The following is an 18,911-nucleotide window of genomic DNA, read 5'->3' as shown; positions in this document are numbered from 1 at the left end:
TAACCACTGGCCCTGGAACTGTTATTACGCACACCTGCTCCCCATCATTACGCACCCCTGGACTTCATCATCACCTTGATACCTTCCCTTTATTTGGCCCTCAGTAGCCTCAGTCATCAGGCAGTATTGGCTTGTTTTCATGTTCAGTACACATCCCCTGTTTTGTTTATCTGCCTTGCATCATTGTTATTAAACTCTCCTTCTGCACCTGCCTCCTGACTCCCTGCTTATACGTGACAGAGGATGAGGCTGTTACTACTATCTGAGTCTGGGAGGATGAGGCCGTTACTGCTGGAGCAGGTCCTTTGATGAGGATGTAATGGTAGATGAAATGCTCACCCTCCTCCACTCAAGAGAAACAATTCACCAGGCGATTTACCACCCTCAGTCATTCGCTTTGTCATCTTCAAATAAAAGACGGAATAGTTCAATATGCACAAGGAGTGTTTAAACAGGGGGAGATAACACCAGTCACAAATCCCACTCAGACAGGGGGAAATCGATCGCAAAAAAAGCCTTAGACACATTCTAGATTGAATGTCCTACACTTCAGTAGTAATGAAGGACACCTGTCTTCCCTGTTTCTCCCATGCACCAGAAGTCTCACAAGAGTCATTGGAAAGACTGAAGAGGTGGATTAACACCAAAACTACCATAACGTCTAGCAGAAAAGCAATAGAACCCAGGATCATCTCTCTATGTGAAATGGATAGAACTGTAGGCGCCATAGGTTAGCCTATCTATAACCTCCATTCCCATCCAATAACGCTGTCAGCTCTGAGCAAGGGCTAGTGCATTGCAGAGCCAAATGAATCAGCCCAAATGCATGCAATTGAAAACCTGTGTAGCCAATAAACCACTGCATATGAATGTCAAAGAGATATTAAATAGAGGAGCCACGGAATGATTTCATACTGTTACTGTAGTTAATATACACATAATAACTGTAGAATAAAGCTGGAAAGGATTGAGTCATGATTGTGGTGTGTGTGTGTGTGTGTGTGTGTGTGTGTGTGTGTGTGTGTGTGTGTGTGTGTGTGTGTGTGTGTGTGTGTGTGTGTGTGTGTGTTTGTGCATGCCCTAGTGAGATTTTGAGCGCATGTGTGTCTGCATGTTGGCAACACTGAATTTTTTGTCTTGTCTGCCTTTCCTCTCTAACAGTTCCTCCTACCGAAGGTCCCTGAGATTTGTCCTGATGCTCTCTCTAATCTTTCTCAAACTGAGGAAACAAATAGACGGGAGACAGGTCATTATTTCCAAGCTTAAGAGGGATAACAAAAAGGTTGAGAAGATTCTGAAAGATGAAAATGTCTTCAGAGAAGTTCGCGTGGAGGAGAGGAAATTAAAAGAGCTGTCAGTCAGGAAGTATTTAGAGAAATGGAAGATAAGTGCTTCCTTGACATTTCACTCCTACACACAAAGAGAGGGAGAGAGGGAGAGGATCTTCATTTGATCACTCTTTTGCTGCGGAGAATTTTCCGCAGATGAGCTTCACGATTTACATAAATTAACCGAAAAACCTGCACTATAATACAGGTATATTAATAGTACTCCACTTTTCAGCTAATAGCCTAACCACCAAGCAACATTCTGGACTAAAAATTCTAATCCTGTTGCTGCAGGATTATTTTGTTGCGACAATACAGGTGAAATTAAGATCCTACATCTGTATAGTCTACAGTTTGAGCTTTAACATTCATTGGCATCACTAATGTCATTGGGGTCTTTAACAATGTAGTCACAGGCCATCAAATCAAATGACGCTCGTTGCATTGGACTGGGAACTGGGGACTCTGTGGTACCTTATTCATTACAAGTCCTACACTGGCACTGCCAATCAAAGAGGCCTGTTCAGAGCAGCACTACTATAGTGCGGACTGTGATTGAAATGACTGCAGCCTCCACGCTGCACACAGCCCAGCCATAGTCACATTTAACCATGGCTGAGGGAGTCACACAGACTCTAGCTGACTATTAAATTGCTTCCTCGACAGTGGTGTGGGAAAAAAGAAATAAAAGAGAAAGAAAATTGAAGGAAGAAGGCGAGAAGAGGAAGTGAGAGGTGAGAGGCAATAAAGGGAGGGAGGAGGGAGGGTAGTGAGCGTGAAAACGTTTTGCTAAAGTGGTAATTCATGGTGCTGTCTCTCCTGTCTGATGAGAATTAGGGAAGGAGAAAGGGGAAATCAAGATGGTAGAGGTGAAGAGCGATTGTGAATCTCTCTCATTCTCTCCTCTCGATACCACCTCCTACCATACCATGACTCAATTGATAGATAGAGAACTTTAGTTCTCACTAAGCGCTTTGTTTCGGTCTCCTTTGATGAGTTTCCCGTTTCTTTTTTCCTCACAGACATTGTCTTAATGTCAGCTCTGCGACAGGTAAATTGTCTCTGAGAGATGTTTCATGAAGGGAACTTACACGATTCATTTTTCTCATCTTTCTCAAATCCCACACACCTTTATCTCCTTTTGACGCAATGCTAGGGAATAAAAGATGTCTGAAAGGCTTGAATGCATCAACTTGACATGGCTAATTCTAGAAGACTAAACAGGTTCCCATTATAGACCTGAGAGTCTTGTCTTCATAGTTGAAACTTCTTGTTTCCTTAGCAGCATTCTGAATTTACAAAGAAGCCACATGCCAGTGGCCAGCTCCAACTAGAAAAATATAAACAAAGTGTTGGTCCCATGTTTCATGAGCTGAAATAAAAGATTCCAGACATTTTCCATATGCACAAAAAGTTTATTTCTCTCAAATTTCTTGGACAAATTGGTTTACATCCCTGTTAGTGAGCATTTCTAATTTGTCAAAGTTAATCCATCCACTTGACAGGTGTGGCATATCAAGAAGCGGATTAAACAGCATAATCATCACACAAGTGCACCTTGTGCTGGGGACAATAAAGGCCACTCTAAAAGGTGCAGTTTTGTCACACAACACAATGCCAGAGATGTCTTAAGTTTGAGGGCGCGTGCAATTGAAATACTGAGTGCAGGAATGTCCACCAAAGCTGTTGACAGATAATTGAATGTTAATTTCTCTACCATAAGCCACCTCCAACATTGTTTTAGAGAATTTGGTAGTACGTCCAACTGGTCTCACAACCGCAGACCACGTGTTTACTGCGTCATGTGGGCGAGCAGTTTGGTGATGTCAACGTTGTGAACAGAGTGCCCCGTGGTGGCGGTGGGGTAATGGTATGGGCAGGCATAAGCTATGGACAGCGACCACAATTGCATTTTACCAATGGGAATTTGAATCCACAGAGATACCATGACGTGATCCTGAGGCGTGCCATTCATCCGCCGTCATCAACACATGTTTCAGCATGAAAATGCACTGCCCCATGTTACAAGGATCTGTACACAATTCCTGGGAGCTGAAAATGTCCCAGTTCTTGCATGGACTGCATATTCACCACACATATCATTCGGAAACATAATGTTAACTTTCACTGCTACAATGAAACATAGTGAAGCCCCAAAATTGCCCTCCCTGTAAGCCTGTGTTTCAAACATAAGGAAATGGATGGCGGCAAAGGACCTTGGCGTTACTCTGGACCCTGATCTCTCTTTTGACGAACATATCAAGACTGTTTCAAGGATAGCTTTTTTCCATCTATGTAACATTGCAAATATCAGAAACTTTCTGTCCAAAAATGATGCAGGAAAATGAATCCATGCTTTTGCCACTTCAAGGTTAGACTACTGCAATGCTCTACTTTCCGGTTACCCGGATAAAGCACTAAATAAACTTCAGTTATTGCTAAACACGGCTGCTAGAATCTTGACAAGAACCAAAAAATGTGATCATATTATTCCAATGCTAGCCTCTCTACACTGGCTTCCTGTTAAGGCAAGGGCTGATTTCAAGGTTTTACTGCTAACCTACAAGGCATTACATGGGCTTGCTCCTACCTATCTTTCCAATTTGGTCCATCCGTACATACCTACACATACGCTGCGGTCACAAGACGCAGGCCTCCTTACTGTCCCTAGAATTTTTAAGCAAACAGCTGGAGGCAGGGCTTTCTCCTATAGAGCTCCATTTTTATGGAATGGTCTGCCTATCCATGTGAGAGACGCAGACTCTGTCTCAACCTTTAAGTCTTTATTGAAGACTCATCTCTTCAGTAGGTCCTATGATTGAGTGTAGTCTGGCCCAGCAGTGTGAAGGTGAACGGAAAGGCACTAGAGCAACGATCCGCCCTTGCTGTCTCTGCCTGGCCGGTTCTCCTCTCTCCACTGGGATTCTTTGCCTCTAACCCTATTACAGGGGCTGAGTCACTGACTTACTGGTGCTCTTCCATGCCGTCCCTAGGAGGGGTGCGGCTCTTGAGTGGGTTGAGTCACTGACGTGATCTTGCTGTCCTGGTTGGCGCCCCCCTTTGGGTTGTGCTGTGGCGGAGATCTTTGTGGGCTATACTCGGCCTTGTCTCAGGTTGGTAAGTTGGTGGTTGAAGATATCCCTCTAGTGGTGTGGGGGCTGTGCTTTGGCAAAGTGGGTGGGGTTATATCCTGCCTGTTTGGCCCTGTCCGGGGGTATCGCTGGACAGGGCGATACCCTGTCCGGCGATTGTTGTTTGGGGTTTCAGGCTAGGTTTCTGTACAGCACTTTGTGACATCAGCTGATGTAAGAAGGGCTTTATAAATACATTTCATTGATTGATTGACATGTCACCCATTGAGCGTGTTTGGGATGCTCTGGATTGTCGTCTACATCAGTGTGTTCCAGTTCCCACCAATATCCAGCAACTTCGAACTGCCATTGAAGAGGAGTGGGACAACATTCCACAAGTCACAATCAACAGCCTGATCAATTGCATGCGAAGGAGATGTTTCGCTGCATTAGGCAAATGGTGGTCTCACCAGATACTGACTGGTTTTCTGATCCACGCCCATTTTTTTAAGGTATCTGTGACCAACAGATGCATATCTGTATTCCCAGTCATGTGAAACCCAGAGATTAGGGCCCAATGAATGTATTTCAATTGACTAATGTCCTTATATGAAATGTAAGTAAAATATTAGAAGTTGTTGCTTGTTGCGTTTATATTTTTGATCAGCATAATTGGAGATATACCATTTCTCAACCAATTTCATCTTAATTTGCATCCAAATATGTGTTCAGATCCATACATATGTTTGTGGAAAGGTGTCATTGTGTCAAATAATCAGACAGACAGACACACAGACAAGACAGAGAAAGAGACAGACATGATGAACATGCAGACAACAGCAGCTTCTTTGGCAAAAAACACATGACCACACAGTGATGTGACAAAGGTGCATTCTTACCTGGAACCAGAGGTCCCTCCAGCAGCTGTGATTGGGCAAGCCTGAGCAGGGCGACAATGACGAAGGGCGTGGCACCTGACCATGTGACACGCATGGCGCTCACTGTCCTGGCATCACTAGTGGGCAATCTGTGGAAGACAGAAAAGAGACAAACAGATCAGATTATTGCAGTGTACAACTTTATATCTGGATTATGGGGAAGTAAAGACATTATAGACTGTTAACAGACTGTTGTGAGTCCAATCTGTGAGGAAGAAGTCAGTGCCAGAGAGAACCGATTATAAAAGACAGGCAGGTCTCCATATAAGATCCTAGGAGTTGCATGACTGTCAGTAAGTGGTTCAAACATTAGTTGACCACAAAAATCATCTAATTTAAATGCTCTAAATGGTCTAATTTGATGACCACAACATCCTTACACTTCATGAGCAACATGCAGAGAGGACAGTCACAGATTGAGTGCTGAAAGAACAGCCAAATTCCTCTCTCCTAGCCCCTCACAGCCCAGCCCATCCAAGTCCAGCCCCTCCCTGTCCCTAGTCTCATCACCTGAGCATGACGGCATCTCCCATCTGAAGCATGGAAATGAATCAGAGGATTTTCCAGATAACCATCCTGTGGAACAACCTGTTTCCCCTTGTTGATTACCTTCACCATTGCTCACAATGCTCTGCCTTGCTTTCCCTCCCTCCCTCCCCCTTTCCCTCCCTCCATACCTTCACAGTTGTACTGCCACTGTCCTCCCCTTCACTGTCCTGGCTCTACAGCCAGCCCAAAATGCTTTTTGTGCAGGATCTGCATCCAGAATGCCAAGACTCAAATCCTCTCATACGGATTCAGTGTGTGCCCAGTGTGAGCAGAAATATGAATGCAGAGCCAATTGATTGTAATGATTGCTACAAGTCTACAACATTAATCTTTCAAACCGTTCTCTCTCTACAGCAGAGGTAGGCGAATATCACCGTCTGAATAGTGAAAGATTTTGATCAGTTAGCCAAGCCAGTTTTAAAGCTCAGAGCGGCTCTCATCTGTTGACCAGTGAGTTCTCACTTAAACACTTTCCTTCGCTGTATTCCTCCTTCATCCCAATCATCCCCCTCTCTTTCACGTTCACTACCTGCACTGAATGGTTCTACTATGCTCATTACTGCGTGTAAACCTTCACTCTCTCCCTCTTCCTCTCTGTCATTCTCTCTCTCTGTCTCCCTGTCTCTCTGTCGCTCTGTCTCTGTCTCTCTGTCTCTCTCTCTGTAATATGTTTGCTGGGGGAAGGAAGGGAAGGTGCCGATTGCTCAAATAGCTTTTTCCTCCAATCTTATCTGTGGGCGCTCTGCTCAATAAACACTCCTGGGCTTCATTATAAGCATTTCCCCTGCCCAGAATGAGAGGCTCCAGTGAAATGCCTGTCTGTCTATCAGACCTCTGCTATGAAGCTTTGTGCAGCAGATCTCTGCTATGAAGCTTTGTGCAGCAGATCTCTGCTATGAAGCTTTGGACAGCAGACCTCTGCTATGAAGCTTTGTGCAGCAGATCTCTGCTATGAAGCTTTGTGCAGCAGATCTCTGCTATGAAGCTTTGTGCAGCAGATCTCTGCTATGAAGCTTTGGACAGCAGACCTCTGCTATGAAGCTTTGTGCAGCAGATCTCTGCTATGAAGCTTTGTGCAGCAGATCTCTGCTATGAAGCTTTGGGAAGCAGATCTCTGCTATGAAGCTTTGGGCAGCATATCTCTGCTATGAAGCTTTGGGCAGCAGATCTCTGCTATGAAGCTTTGGGCAGCAGATTTCTGCTATGAAGCTTTGGGCAGCAGATCTCTGCTATGAAGCTTTGGGCAGCAGATCTCTGCTATGAAGCTTTGGGCAGCAGACCTCTGCTATGAAGCTTTGTGCAGCATATCTCTGCTATGAAGCTTTGGGCAGCAGATCTCTGCTATGAAGCTTTGGGAAGCAGATCTCTGCTATGAAGCATTGTGCAGCAGATCTCTGCTATGAAGCTTTGGGCAGCAGATCTCTGCTATGAAGCTTTGGGCAGCAGATCTCTGCTATGAAGCTTTGGGCAGCAGATCTCTGCTATGAAGCTTTGGGCAGCAGATCTCTGCTATGAAGCTTTGGGCAGCAGACCTCTGCTATGAAGCTTTGTGCAGCATATCTCTGCTATGAAGCTTTGGGCAGCAGATCTCTGCTATGAAGCTTTGGGAAGCAGATCTCTGCTATGAAGCTTTGTGCAGCAGATCTCTGCTATGAAGCTTTGGGCAGCAGATCTCTGCTATGAAGCTTTGGGCAGCAGATCTCTGCTATGAAGCTTTGTGCAGCAGATCTCTGCTATGAGGCTATGTGCAGCAGCTCATTGCCACTCTCTGTGTTATCCTCACCTCGTATCCGTCCAGTGTCGCAGCAGGCCTATACAATTATCTATTGTGTTCCCCACGATTGCATGATTTGTATGCGGTGATGACAGATGCTCAATCTCCCGGCTAATTGGTCAGAGAAAAAGAGGTGAGTCTGGTGAGCGAGTGAGACAGTGGGGTTTCTATCTCTCCTTTGGAAGAGGAATCTCAACTCTATACCTGCCTGCCCCGTGTCCTTCTGTATGTTGGAGGACTTGGAGAAGAGATTCAATTTTTCTTGATAATTATGTCTGATAAGGGTCCTATCCCAGGCAATCTGATAAATACCCAATTACCAGTCAGGAGATGTGGCTGACATGGGCCAACGAGGGTCCTGGTGAGATAGACTGGGACGCGTTAGAACCAAGATGGCCTCCTAACCCCACCAAGCAGCCATGGAAAGCACAGCCTACTGAGCCCAGTAACACAACACATTACTCCGTCCATTCCACTTGATTAATGAACAGACAGATTTAAGATACAGGAATATTTATTTGAGGCCTACTCCCCTGAAACCCCACACCCATATGCAAAGATGCACCACAGCCCAATCAATCAATGCCCATGCAAGCTCGGCCAAACAGACAAATACTGTGTAAATAAAGGACTCAGATTTACAACCAGTTTACATCAAAGGGGATGACCAAATAGAAGAACATTTGTGATTTGATTGGCCTTTCACAAGGCTTGTTTTCCAGGCTTTCTCTGCTATCACCACTGATTGTGGTCAGTAAGGAAGAAAACAGCCTTATTGTCTCCTCCTCTCTCTGTCTCAATGGCCACTCAATGGATTGATGGAGTCCAATGAACTAGTCAGTGAGAAGGAGTGGTACTGCTGGCTCAGTGGTCATCTCTCACACCCTCCCCCTATCAGAGAGGTGGGACTATCAGCAGAACACACTTCCCACAAATTGATTTTCTAATCCCACAGAAACCCATGTGAAGTCGTTAAAAAGCTTTGGTCCTCCTCTTTGTCTTATAGCCCTCACTCATCAAGAGACTGCAGCTCATATTCAGATGCACCTGATGAGTCTATATGGAGGAGAATACACACACACACACACACTCTCATACAAGAACTCAAACTAAAATGGATTAACTCACACACATTTGTCATTGGACACACCCATGAACTTGGCACTGTACAGCTCAAGAGAAGGGGTTAGTGTGTTAAAAAGGAGGATTACCAGGTAACCTGAGGGGAAACTTGTCGGTCGTCTTTGAGAATAAAAATTAACTTCAATGAACTTTACCTCTGACGGCACTCTCTATCCCTAACTGCTTAATCTACTTTCCTTTCATCTTCCTCCATTCCTCTGCTTCTGGAGATTCACACAACTTTACTTTCAGCACACACAAACCGGAGGAGAGAGGGTGAGAGAGAGAAGAAGAAAACAGAAAGAACAAAGGAGAGGAGAGAGAAAAGTAGAAGAGAGATTGTACAATGAGTAGAAAAGCATCCGTTTACAATAACCTTCCCTAAAAAACAGCATCAGAGTAACATTCTAATAAAGGAAACAGCATCAGAATAACCTTCTAATAAAGGAAACGGCATCAGAATAACCTTCTAATAAAGGAAACAGCATCAGAATAACCTTCTAATAAAGGAAACAGCATCAGAATAACCTTCTAATAAAGGAAACGGCATCAGAATAACCTTCTAATAAAGGAAACGGCATCAGAATAACCTTCTAATAAAGGAAACGGCATCAGAATAACCTTCTAATAAAGGAAACGGCATCAGAATAACCTTCTAATAAAGGAAACGGCATCAGAATAACCTTCTAATAAAGGAAACAGCATCAGAATAACTTTCTAATAAAGAAAACTGTCACGGTTGTCGTCGGTAATGGAGGACCAAAACGCAGCAGGTATGTGCAGGCTCATCTTGATGTTTATTTACTTTCAAAATGAACATACAAAAATAACAAAACGAAACCACGAACAACAAAACAGTCTGACTAGGCACAAGGCTAAGCACAGAACAATCTCCCACAAAATACAAGACAAACACACCCAACTAATTAATATAGGACTTCCAATCAAAGGCAACACCAAACAGCTGCCTTCAATTGGAAGTCCAACCCCAATTAACTCAACATAGAACACACACTAGACTAACCATAGAATACATGAAAACCAAACAGTGCCCAAAAACCCCGGAATACTTAAATCAAATGCCCCTTCAACAAACACACCACCCCGAACCACATAAAACGAATACCCTCTGCCACGTCCTGACCAAACTACAATACTAATTAACCCTTATACTGGCCAGGACGTGACAAAAACAGCATCAGAATAACCTTCTAATAAAGGAAACAGCATCAGAATAACCTTCTAATAAAGGAAACGGCATCAGAATAACCTTCTAATAAAGGAAACGGCATCAGAATAACCTTCTAATAAAGGAAACAGCATCAGAATAACCTTCTAATAAAGGAAACAGCATCAGAATAACCTTCTAATAAAGGAAACGGCATCAGAATAACCTTCTAATAAAGGAAACAGCATCAGAATAACCTTCTAATAAAGAAAACTGTCACGGTTGTCGTCGGTAATGGAGGACCAAAACGCAGCAGGTATGTGCAGGCTCATCTTGATGTTTATTTACTTTCAAAATGAACATACAAAAATAACAAAACGAAACCACGAACAACAAAACAGTCTGACTAGGCACAAGGCTAAGCACAGAACAATCTCCCACAAAATACAAGACAAACACACCCAACTAATTAATATAGGACTTCCAATCAAAGGCAACACCAAACAGCTGCCTTCAATTGGAAGTCCAACCCCAATTAACTCAACATAGAACACACACTAGACTAACCATAGAATACATGAAAACCAAACAGTGCCCAAAAACCCCGGAATACTTAAATCAAATGCCCCTTCAACAAACACACCACACCGAACCACATAAAACTAATACCCTCTGCCACGTCCTGACCAAACTACAATACTAATTAACCCTTATACTGGCCAGGACGTGACAAAAACAGCATCAGAATAACCTTCTAATAAAGGAAACAGCATCAGAATAACCTTCTAATAAAGGAAACGGCATCAGAATAACCTTCTAATAAAGGAAACAGCATCAGAATAATCTTCTAATAAAGGAAACAGCATCAGAATAACCTTCTAATAAAGGAAACAGCATCAGAATAACCTTCTAATAAAGGAAACGGCATCAGAATAACCTTCTAATAAAGGAAACAGCATCAGAATAACCTTCTAATAAAGGAAACAGCATCAGAATAACCTTCTAATAAAGGAAACGGCATCAGAATAACCTTCTAATAAAGGAAACAGCATCAGAATAACCTTCTAATAAAGAAAAGACAACAGCATCAGTCGCCTTTATAATACAAATGCAGCTGACAGAATCATTTCAGAATAATTTCTTCCGCATTGTCTGCAGGTGAATTTATTAATCAACCATTTTGATAGTAATCGAGAATATGTCTAGTATGTACATATGTTTGTAGATGTATGTACATATTCATCAGATTTCATCATTCACCTGTACCACTTTTTTACTGTGAATAAACTAGACCCTATTTTGCACCTGATCCTGGTGCCTCCTGCTACTTACTGCCCTTATAGATGCTCCAACATCAGCTCCCTAAGACAAACTCCCTCCAGCTTGTTCCATCAGCTGCTTCTGATATTCCTAATATCCAAATACCACAGGCAAAGCATCAGAGCACATTGGCTGTCTATGCAATTAAAGTTTACCATGTACAAGAAATGTAATTAATGTAAGCTAAATGGATCAGGGATTTGAACCAGCAACCTTTCAGTTAACCACTAGGCTACCTGCCGCCCTTTGGCTACCTGCCACCCTTTGCACCGGCTCCAGGGCCAGCGCACAAGGATCAACCAGAGAAGAGGGGTAGTTAGAGAGGGGCAGTTATAGAGGGGTAGTTAGAGAGGAGCAGGTATAGAGGGGTAGTTATAGAGGGGTAGTTATAGAGGGGTAGTTATAGAGGGGCAGTTATAGAGGGGCAGTTAGAGGGGGTAGTTAGTGAGGAGCAGGTATAGAGGGGTAGTTATAGATGGACAGTTAGAAGGAGTAGTTAGAGAGGGGTAGTTAGAGAGGAGCAGGTATAGAGGGGTAGTTATAGAGGGGTAGTTATAGAGGGGTAGTTATAGAGGGGCAGTTATAGAGGGGCAGTTATAGAGGGGCAGTTAGAGGGGGTAGTTAGTGAGGAGCAGGTATAGAGGGGTAGTTATAGATGGACAGTTAGAAGGAGTAGTTAGAGAGGGGTAGTTAGTGAGGGGTAGTTAGTGAGGAGCAGGTATAGAGGGGTAGTTATAGAGGGACAGTTAGAAGGGGTAGTTAGAGAGGGGTAGTTAGTGAGGGGTAGTTAGTAAGGAGCAGGTATAGAGGGGTAGTTATAGAGGGACAGTTAGAAGGGGTAGTTAGAGAGGGGTAGTTAGAGAGGGATAGTAGAGAGGGACAGTTAGAGAGGGGCAGTTAGAGAGGGGAAGTTAGAGAGGGGAAGTTAGAGAGTGGTAGTTAGAGTAGGGCAGTTAGAGGGGGCAGTTAGAGAGGGGTAATTAGAGAGGGGCAGTTAGAGAGGGATAGTAGAGAGGGACAGTTAGAGAGGGGAAGTTAGAGAGTGGTAGTTAGAGTAGGGCAGTTAGAGGGGGCAGTTAGAGAGGGGTAAATAGAGAGGGGCAGTTAGAGAGGGATAGTAGAGAGGGACAGTTAGAGAGGGGCAGTTAGAGGGGGCAGTTAGAGAGGGGTAATTAGAGAGGGGCAGTTAGAGAGGGATAGTAGAGAGGGACAGTTAGAGAGGGGCAGTTAGAGAGGGGAAGTTAGAGAGGGGAAGTTAGAGAGTGGTCGTTAGAGTAGGGCAGTTAGAGGGGGCAGTTAGAGAGGGGTAATTAGAGAGGGGCAGTTAGAGAGGGCAGTTAGAGAGGGATAGTAGAGAGGGACAGTTAGAGAGGGGCAGTTAGAGAGGGGAAGTTAGAGAGTGGTAGTTAGAGTAGGGCAGTTAGAGGGGGCAGATGAGAACTCTAAACTGCATTCGGGTCTCGTGTGCAGTCCAGCAGTGTCAATTATGCGTGTGCTTTGAATGTATGACAACTTTGTGTGAAGTAAATAGCTAGGCTAAAGGCTTCCATGAGACAACCTGTTTGGATAATGTGCTATTAGATTTTTAGCAAATCTCCAGCTGCACATGTTGTGTATTTTGTGGAATTGCGTTAGTGCAATGTTAGGGGAAAATGTTTTAATTCCCCGGGACTAATACAATATCGGGAAATGTGAAGAGTGGTCCTTGGACAGTCCGTGGATCCCGGCTACCGGTGTTAATCCCTAGCTGCTACTGCTGCTGCTGCTGCTGCTACTTCTGCTACTGATACTGCTACTGCTGATGCTACTGATGCTGCTACTGCTGCTGCTGCTGCTACTTCTGCTACTGATACTGCTACTGCTGCTGCTGTTGCTGCTGCTGCTGCTACTTCTGCTACTGATACTGCTACTGCTGATGCTACTGCTGCTGCTGCTGCTACTTCTGCTACTGATACGGCTACTGCTGATGCTACTGATACTGCTACTGCTGATGCTACTGCTACTGCTGCTGCTGCTTCTGCTACTGATACTGCTACTGCTGATGCTACTGATACTGCTACTGCTGCTGCTGCTACTTCTGCTACTGATACTGCTACTGCTGATGCTACTGATGCTGCTACTGCTGCTACTTCTGCTACTGATACTGCTACTGCTGATGCTACTGATGCTGCTACTGCTGCTGCTGCTGCTGCTGCTGCTACTTCTGCTACTGATACTGCTACTGCTGATGCTACTGATGCTGCTACTGCTGCTGCTACTTCTGCTACTGATACTGCTACTGCTGATGCTACTGCTACTGATGCTTCTGATACTGCTACTGATGCTGCTACTGCTGCTGCTGCTGCTACTACTTCTGTTAATGATGCTGCTACTGCTGCTATTGATGCTGCTACTGCTGCTTCTGATGCTGCTACTGCTGCTGCTGCTGCTACTGATGCTGCTACTGATGCTACTGATGCTGCTACTGATGCTGCTACTACTGCTGCTGCTACTGCTGCTGCTACTGCTGCTACTGATGCTGCTACTGCTACTGCTGCTACTTCTGCACAGCGGTCTAAGGCACTGCATCTCAGTGCTAGAGGTGTCACTACAGACATCCTGGTTAGAATCCAGGCTGTATCACAACCGGCTGTTGCTGCTACTGATGCTGCTTATGCTACTGCTACTGCTACTGATGCTACTTCTGCCACTGCCACTGATGCTACTTCTGCTATTGCTACTGATGCTACTGCTACTGATGCTACTGATGCTACTGATGCTACTTCTGCTATTGCTACTGATGCTGCTGCTACTGATGCTACTTCTGCTACTGCTACTGATGCTACTTCTGCTATTGCTACTGATGCTGCTGCTACTGATGCTACTTCTGCTACGGCTACTGATGCTACTTCTGCTACTGCTACTGATGCTACTGATGCTACTGCAAACTGATGCTACTTCTGCTGTTGCTACTGATGCTACTGCTACTGATGCTAGTGATGCTACTTCTGCTATTGCTACTGATGCTGCTGCTACTGATGCTACTTCTGCTACTGCTACTGATGCTACTGCTAGTGATGCTAGTGATGCTACTACTACTGATGCTACTGCTACTGATGCTACTTCTGCTGCTACTTCTGCTACTGATGCTACTGCAACTGATGCTACTGCTACTGATGCAACCACTGCTACTGCTGTTGCTGTGTGGGACGTGGGGACAGAGAGGAATACAAATCTACAGCCATCAGGAAGCCCAGCTGTTGACCTCCACAATGACAAACAATCCATCCTTTACAGGGACAGGGGAAGTTTTGAGCTGGGTTGAGTGGCCTACTTTACTGTACTGTACATGTCATTCCCTAACATTTCCGAGAGCATCTGGTTTAGTGACGAGAAATGGAATTCCTCTTGAATTTGATCGGAATTTGAATCTTGAATGCTCCTGTGTTTGGCCTTCACCTGCTATTCCAGATGGAATTCCCTCTCATGTTGGGAACAGGAGTACTCCCACCCTAGCAGCAGTGTCTCTCCTTCTAAAACACGGGAGATGATGAATTTATGAGATAAATCTAAATTAGAATGAATTAGACAAGGGGAAAGCACTCCAGCGTGACGAGGCTAGAGACAGGGTCTGGTCACTGTAGGCCCTTCCACAGTTATCCGTCTCCTCCTGAATGTGATCTGTGATGAATTAAAAGCAGATTACTTCCTGGAGGGAGAAGCTGAGTGCTTGGTTCCCCGGTCCCGATGTTGGAGCTGATGGGTGAGGCTTCAGCCTGCACTACAGACCTGTCTGTCCCCACTGTCTGCCAGCAGAGAAAACACACCCCACCCTCCCACTGCCATGGGCCTAAGTGCCTCCCTTATCAAGATGCCATATCTTAATTCATTTACTGAAAGCCTCAGCAGCTCAGCAGCAACATAAGGGATTTCATATTGTCTTATAAACGCACAAGAAACAAACTTGACTGCAGTGCCCAACTGCAGCACACAGAATGCCCACAGCACCATGACAGACTAGGCTTTATGGGTTCTTTGCTATCAGGCTGGACGTGGGAAAGTGTCGTATGTTTTGCAATCCACTGTTCCACTTCTCAACCATGCTACAATACGATATGCTCCAAAGACTGCATGAAGGGCATTGGTGTCACCCTGCCTCTCAGCCTACCTGTGAGAAATGTCTCCTGTCCTCTCAGTCGTATTCATCTTAGAGCAGAACACCAGGCAGCTGGAGGTTCTAAGGTAGAGTGCAGATGCAGAGTCCATGAGTGCAGTCAAGACGATGGCAGAGATTTTCACATTACTGGCCCATTCTCATGTGTCTGGAGGGCTTTACCCCTGTCTCTGCATCATTTGGATGGGCTACTGGGCAATTTGTCCTGTCTGATTGGTTCAGCAGTACGGAGAACAAAGGCGCTCAGCCTCACCATTCTGTTCTTTTGTGTCCCAGATGTCAGAAGTCTGCTGCACAAACAACACAGCAACTGCTAGGAACAGCAAAAGCCATTATCTGGGTGAGGAATCGCTGTCATTATCCTGCCTGCAATCAGAACTCTAATTATAAAAAGTTGCTTTGTAAGCATGTAGATTACACAATGTTAATTACCCATGCACAATGTGGCTTCCGCATGTTCAAATGCCACTTGCCGTTGTCCCTTTCTCACAAAGCAGCTCAGGTTTCCCCTCCTGTCATATGTAGAGCTATGCCAGGTCCCAGTGTGGTTCGCAGTCTGTAAAGCCCAAATTCAATCTTATAATTCCCATCATGAATAACTTCCCTACTAATTTTAATAAATCATCTTTAACATATATCACCTGACATTAACCAATATGCCTGTTCTGTATGGTTCAAACTGATGAACCTCATCATATAACCTGCTTCCTCATTACTCAAGCCTCGACTCTGCACCATCAATTGTAGATAGCGCTGTTTGAATGAGAATTATTTCCTCCAGGACCCTCCTCCTGCTGAGACAAGTTGGGCCTTTCCTGGTCCCAGGACACCTTCCACAGTTCCACCAACTAGATACCTAGTTAACCCTTTCACTGCCATTAAAGTGTTTTTGGCCACTAAGCATTTGTATGTGTCACTATCCTAGCTTCCATGGGCAGACAAAGCACAGCCACAGGCACGGCAGCTATGGGCCTTGGGTTAGGGCTTTTAAAGTATCTATACTACTCTGCTGAAGACAGGTTTAGCAGCCCAAGCTTAGGGTAAATCACTCCTCTTTTCAAGGGCAAATGAAATAGCCATTACACACTCGATACCACTTCCAATATCAAGCCTCCCACACAGACTGCCACAGACAAATAAAGCCAAGGTGTTTTTGCTTTCAGTGTGCTCCCCATTAGCCTTGATTGACACATCAGACTGATGTGTGTTTATAAGACATCAAAAGATTTCAACAGCCACACAAAATTATTTTCCTCCTCAGACATAACAGCCATAAGCATCAATCACCGTAGCCATGCACTTTACCGACCACTCTGGAAAATTAAATCCCAGGAATAATTTCTTCATCATGGCTGTATTTCTATCTAAAGTCTGACACCAGCGTCTCTCCGGGTGTGAAAAGTAGAGCAAGGTACCTGCCAACTCAGTGAGACCTGAAACCACACGGCAATAAAAACTGACATCAGGAATGGGAAAGTTAATAGTGTGTTTCAGATGCACTTTGTGGAGGACAGAGGGTTGTAGCAAGGCAGCGGCTTCTTCCTACTGTGAGTGGCAGCGGCTTCTTCCTACTGTGAGTGGCAGCGGCTTCTTCCTACTGTGAGTGGCAGCGGCTTCTTCCTACTGTGAGTGGCAGCGGCTTCATCCTACTGTGAGTGACAGCGGCTTCTTCCTACTGTGAGTGGCAGCGGCTTCGTCCTACTGTGAGTGGCAGCGGCTTCATCCTACTGTGAGTGACAGCGGCTTCTTCCTACTGCGAGTGGCAGCGGCTTATTCCTACTGTGAGTGGCAGCGGCTTCATCCTACTGTGAGTGACAGCGGCTTCTTCCTACTGTGAGTGGCAGCGGCTTCTTCCTACTGTGAGTGACAGCGGCTTTTTCCTACTGTGAGTGACAGCGGCTTTTTCCTACTGTGAGTGGCAGCGGCTTCTTCCTACTGTGAGTGGCAGCGGCTTCTTCCTACTGTGAGTGGCAGCGGCTTCTTCCTACTGTGAGTGGCAGCGGCTTCTTCCTACTGTGAGTGGCAGCGGCTTCTTCCTACTGTGAGTGACAGCGGCTTCTTCCTACTGTGAGTGGCAGCGGCTTCTTCCTACTGTGAGTGGCAGCGGCTTCTTCCTACTGTGAGTGGCAGCGGCTTCATCCTACTGTGAGTGACAGCGGTTTCTTCCTACTGTGAGTGACAGCGGCTTCTTCCTGCTGTGAGTGGCAGCGGCTTCTTCCTACTGCGAGTGGCAGCGGCTTATTCCTACTGTGAGTGGCAGCGGCTTCATCCTACTGTGAGTGACAGCGGCTTCTTCCTACTGTGAGTGGCAGCGGCTTCGTCCTACTGTGAGTGACAGCGGCTTTTTCCTACTGTGAGTGACAGCGGCTTTTTCCTACTGTGAGTGGCAGCGGCTTCATCCTACTGTGAGTGACAGCGGCTTCTTCCTACTGTGAGTGGCAGCGGCTTCGTCCTACTGTGAGTGGCAGCGGCTTCATCCTACTGTGAGTGACAGCGGCTTCTTCCTACTGTGAGTGGCAGCGGCTTCATCCTACTGTGAGTGACAGCGGCTTCTTCCTACTGTGAGTGGCAGCGGTGGCAGCAGCAGCCAATAGAATATCGTCGTCTGCTTTCTATTTCCTCATTTGATTAATTTCACCATGGGTGCAACTTTCACTGGGGATGGGCGGGGGGAACATGTCCGACTGGATATAAAATAAATAATAATAACAATAATATGTCCCCCCCTTCTAAAACCAAAGTTGCGCCCCTGCATTTCACCCTGAACTTTCAGACACAAATACCACATCTTGGTATGGTTTCTGCCTGCTCACAGAAGCCCAGAACATCTAACTAAATGATAGTAATTATAGTAATTAAGGAGACATGGCTGGAGGCGTGGCTGGAGGTGTGGCTGGAGACATGGCTGGAGGCATCCGCTAGGCAAACTGGGCCACCTCCACGTTTCCTGACATCTCATTGACTTTCTTCTCCCACTGACCTCCTTCGTCTTCTATTCACACTCCCTACGAATGGGGATTATGGTCAATTATTGAGTATTTGCCTGACAGGTGAATTTGGCCATGTTGTTTTCCAGTATAACAAAGATGAGCCTTCTGGCTCAGTTTTGACTAAATAAAGTAGTGTTGGATCAGAACAGGAATACTTCATCATAGTCCACAGAGCACCGTGCTATTGAGTCTTATATAAACTCAGCAAAAAAAAGAAACGTCCCTTTTTCAGGACCCTGTCTTTCAAAGAAAATGCGTAAAAATCCAAATAACTTCACAGATCTTCATTGTAAAAGGTTTAAACACTGTTTCCCATGCTTGTTCAATGAACCATAAACAATTAATGAACATGCACCTGTGGAATGGTCGTTAAGACACTAACAGCTTACAGACGGTAGGCAATTAAGGTCACAGTTATGAAAACTTAGGACACTAAAGAGGCCTATCTACTGACTCTAAAAAACACCAAAAGAAAGATGCCCAAGGTCCCATGCTCAT

At 45.1% G+C, this 18,911-nt stretch overlaps 1 protein-coding gene across 1 annotated transcript in view; it reads right to left on the bottom strand.

The window, feature by feature from the left end:
- Positions 1-18,911, bottom strand: part of LOC115206848 (roundabout homolog 1-like) — a 454,555-nt gene that overhangs the window by 414,867 nt on the left and 20,777 nt on the right. Inside the window, 1 exon segment of the mRNA XM_029774026.1 lies at positions 5,299-5,426. Within this exon segment, the coding sequence (XP_029629886.1) occupies positions 5,299-5,392 (94 nt within the window). The 5' untranslated portion in view covers positions 5,393-5,426.

This window comes from Salmo trutta, chromosome 13 (genome assembly GCF_901001165.1).
Source record: "Salmo trutta chromosome 13, fSalTru1.1, whole genome shotgun sequence".
Taxonomy (NCBI): Eukaryota; Metazoa; Chordata; class Actinopteri; order Salmoniformes; family Salmonidae; genus Salmo; species Salmo trutta.
The sequence above is the reverse complement of the archived record's forward strand: the minus strand, read 5'-3'. Positions and strand labels throughout refer to the sequence as shown.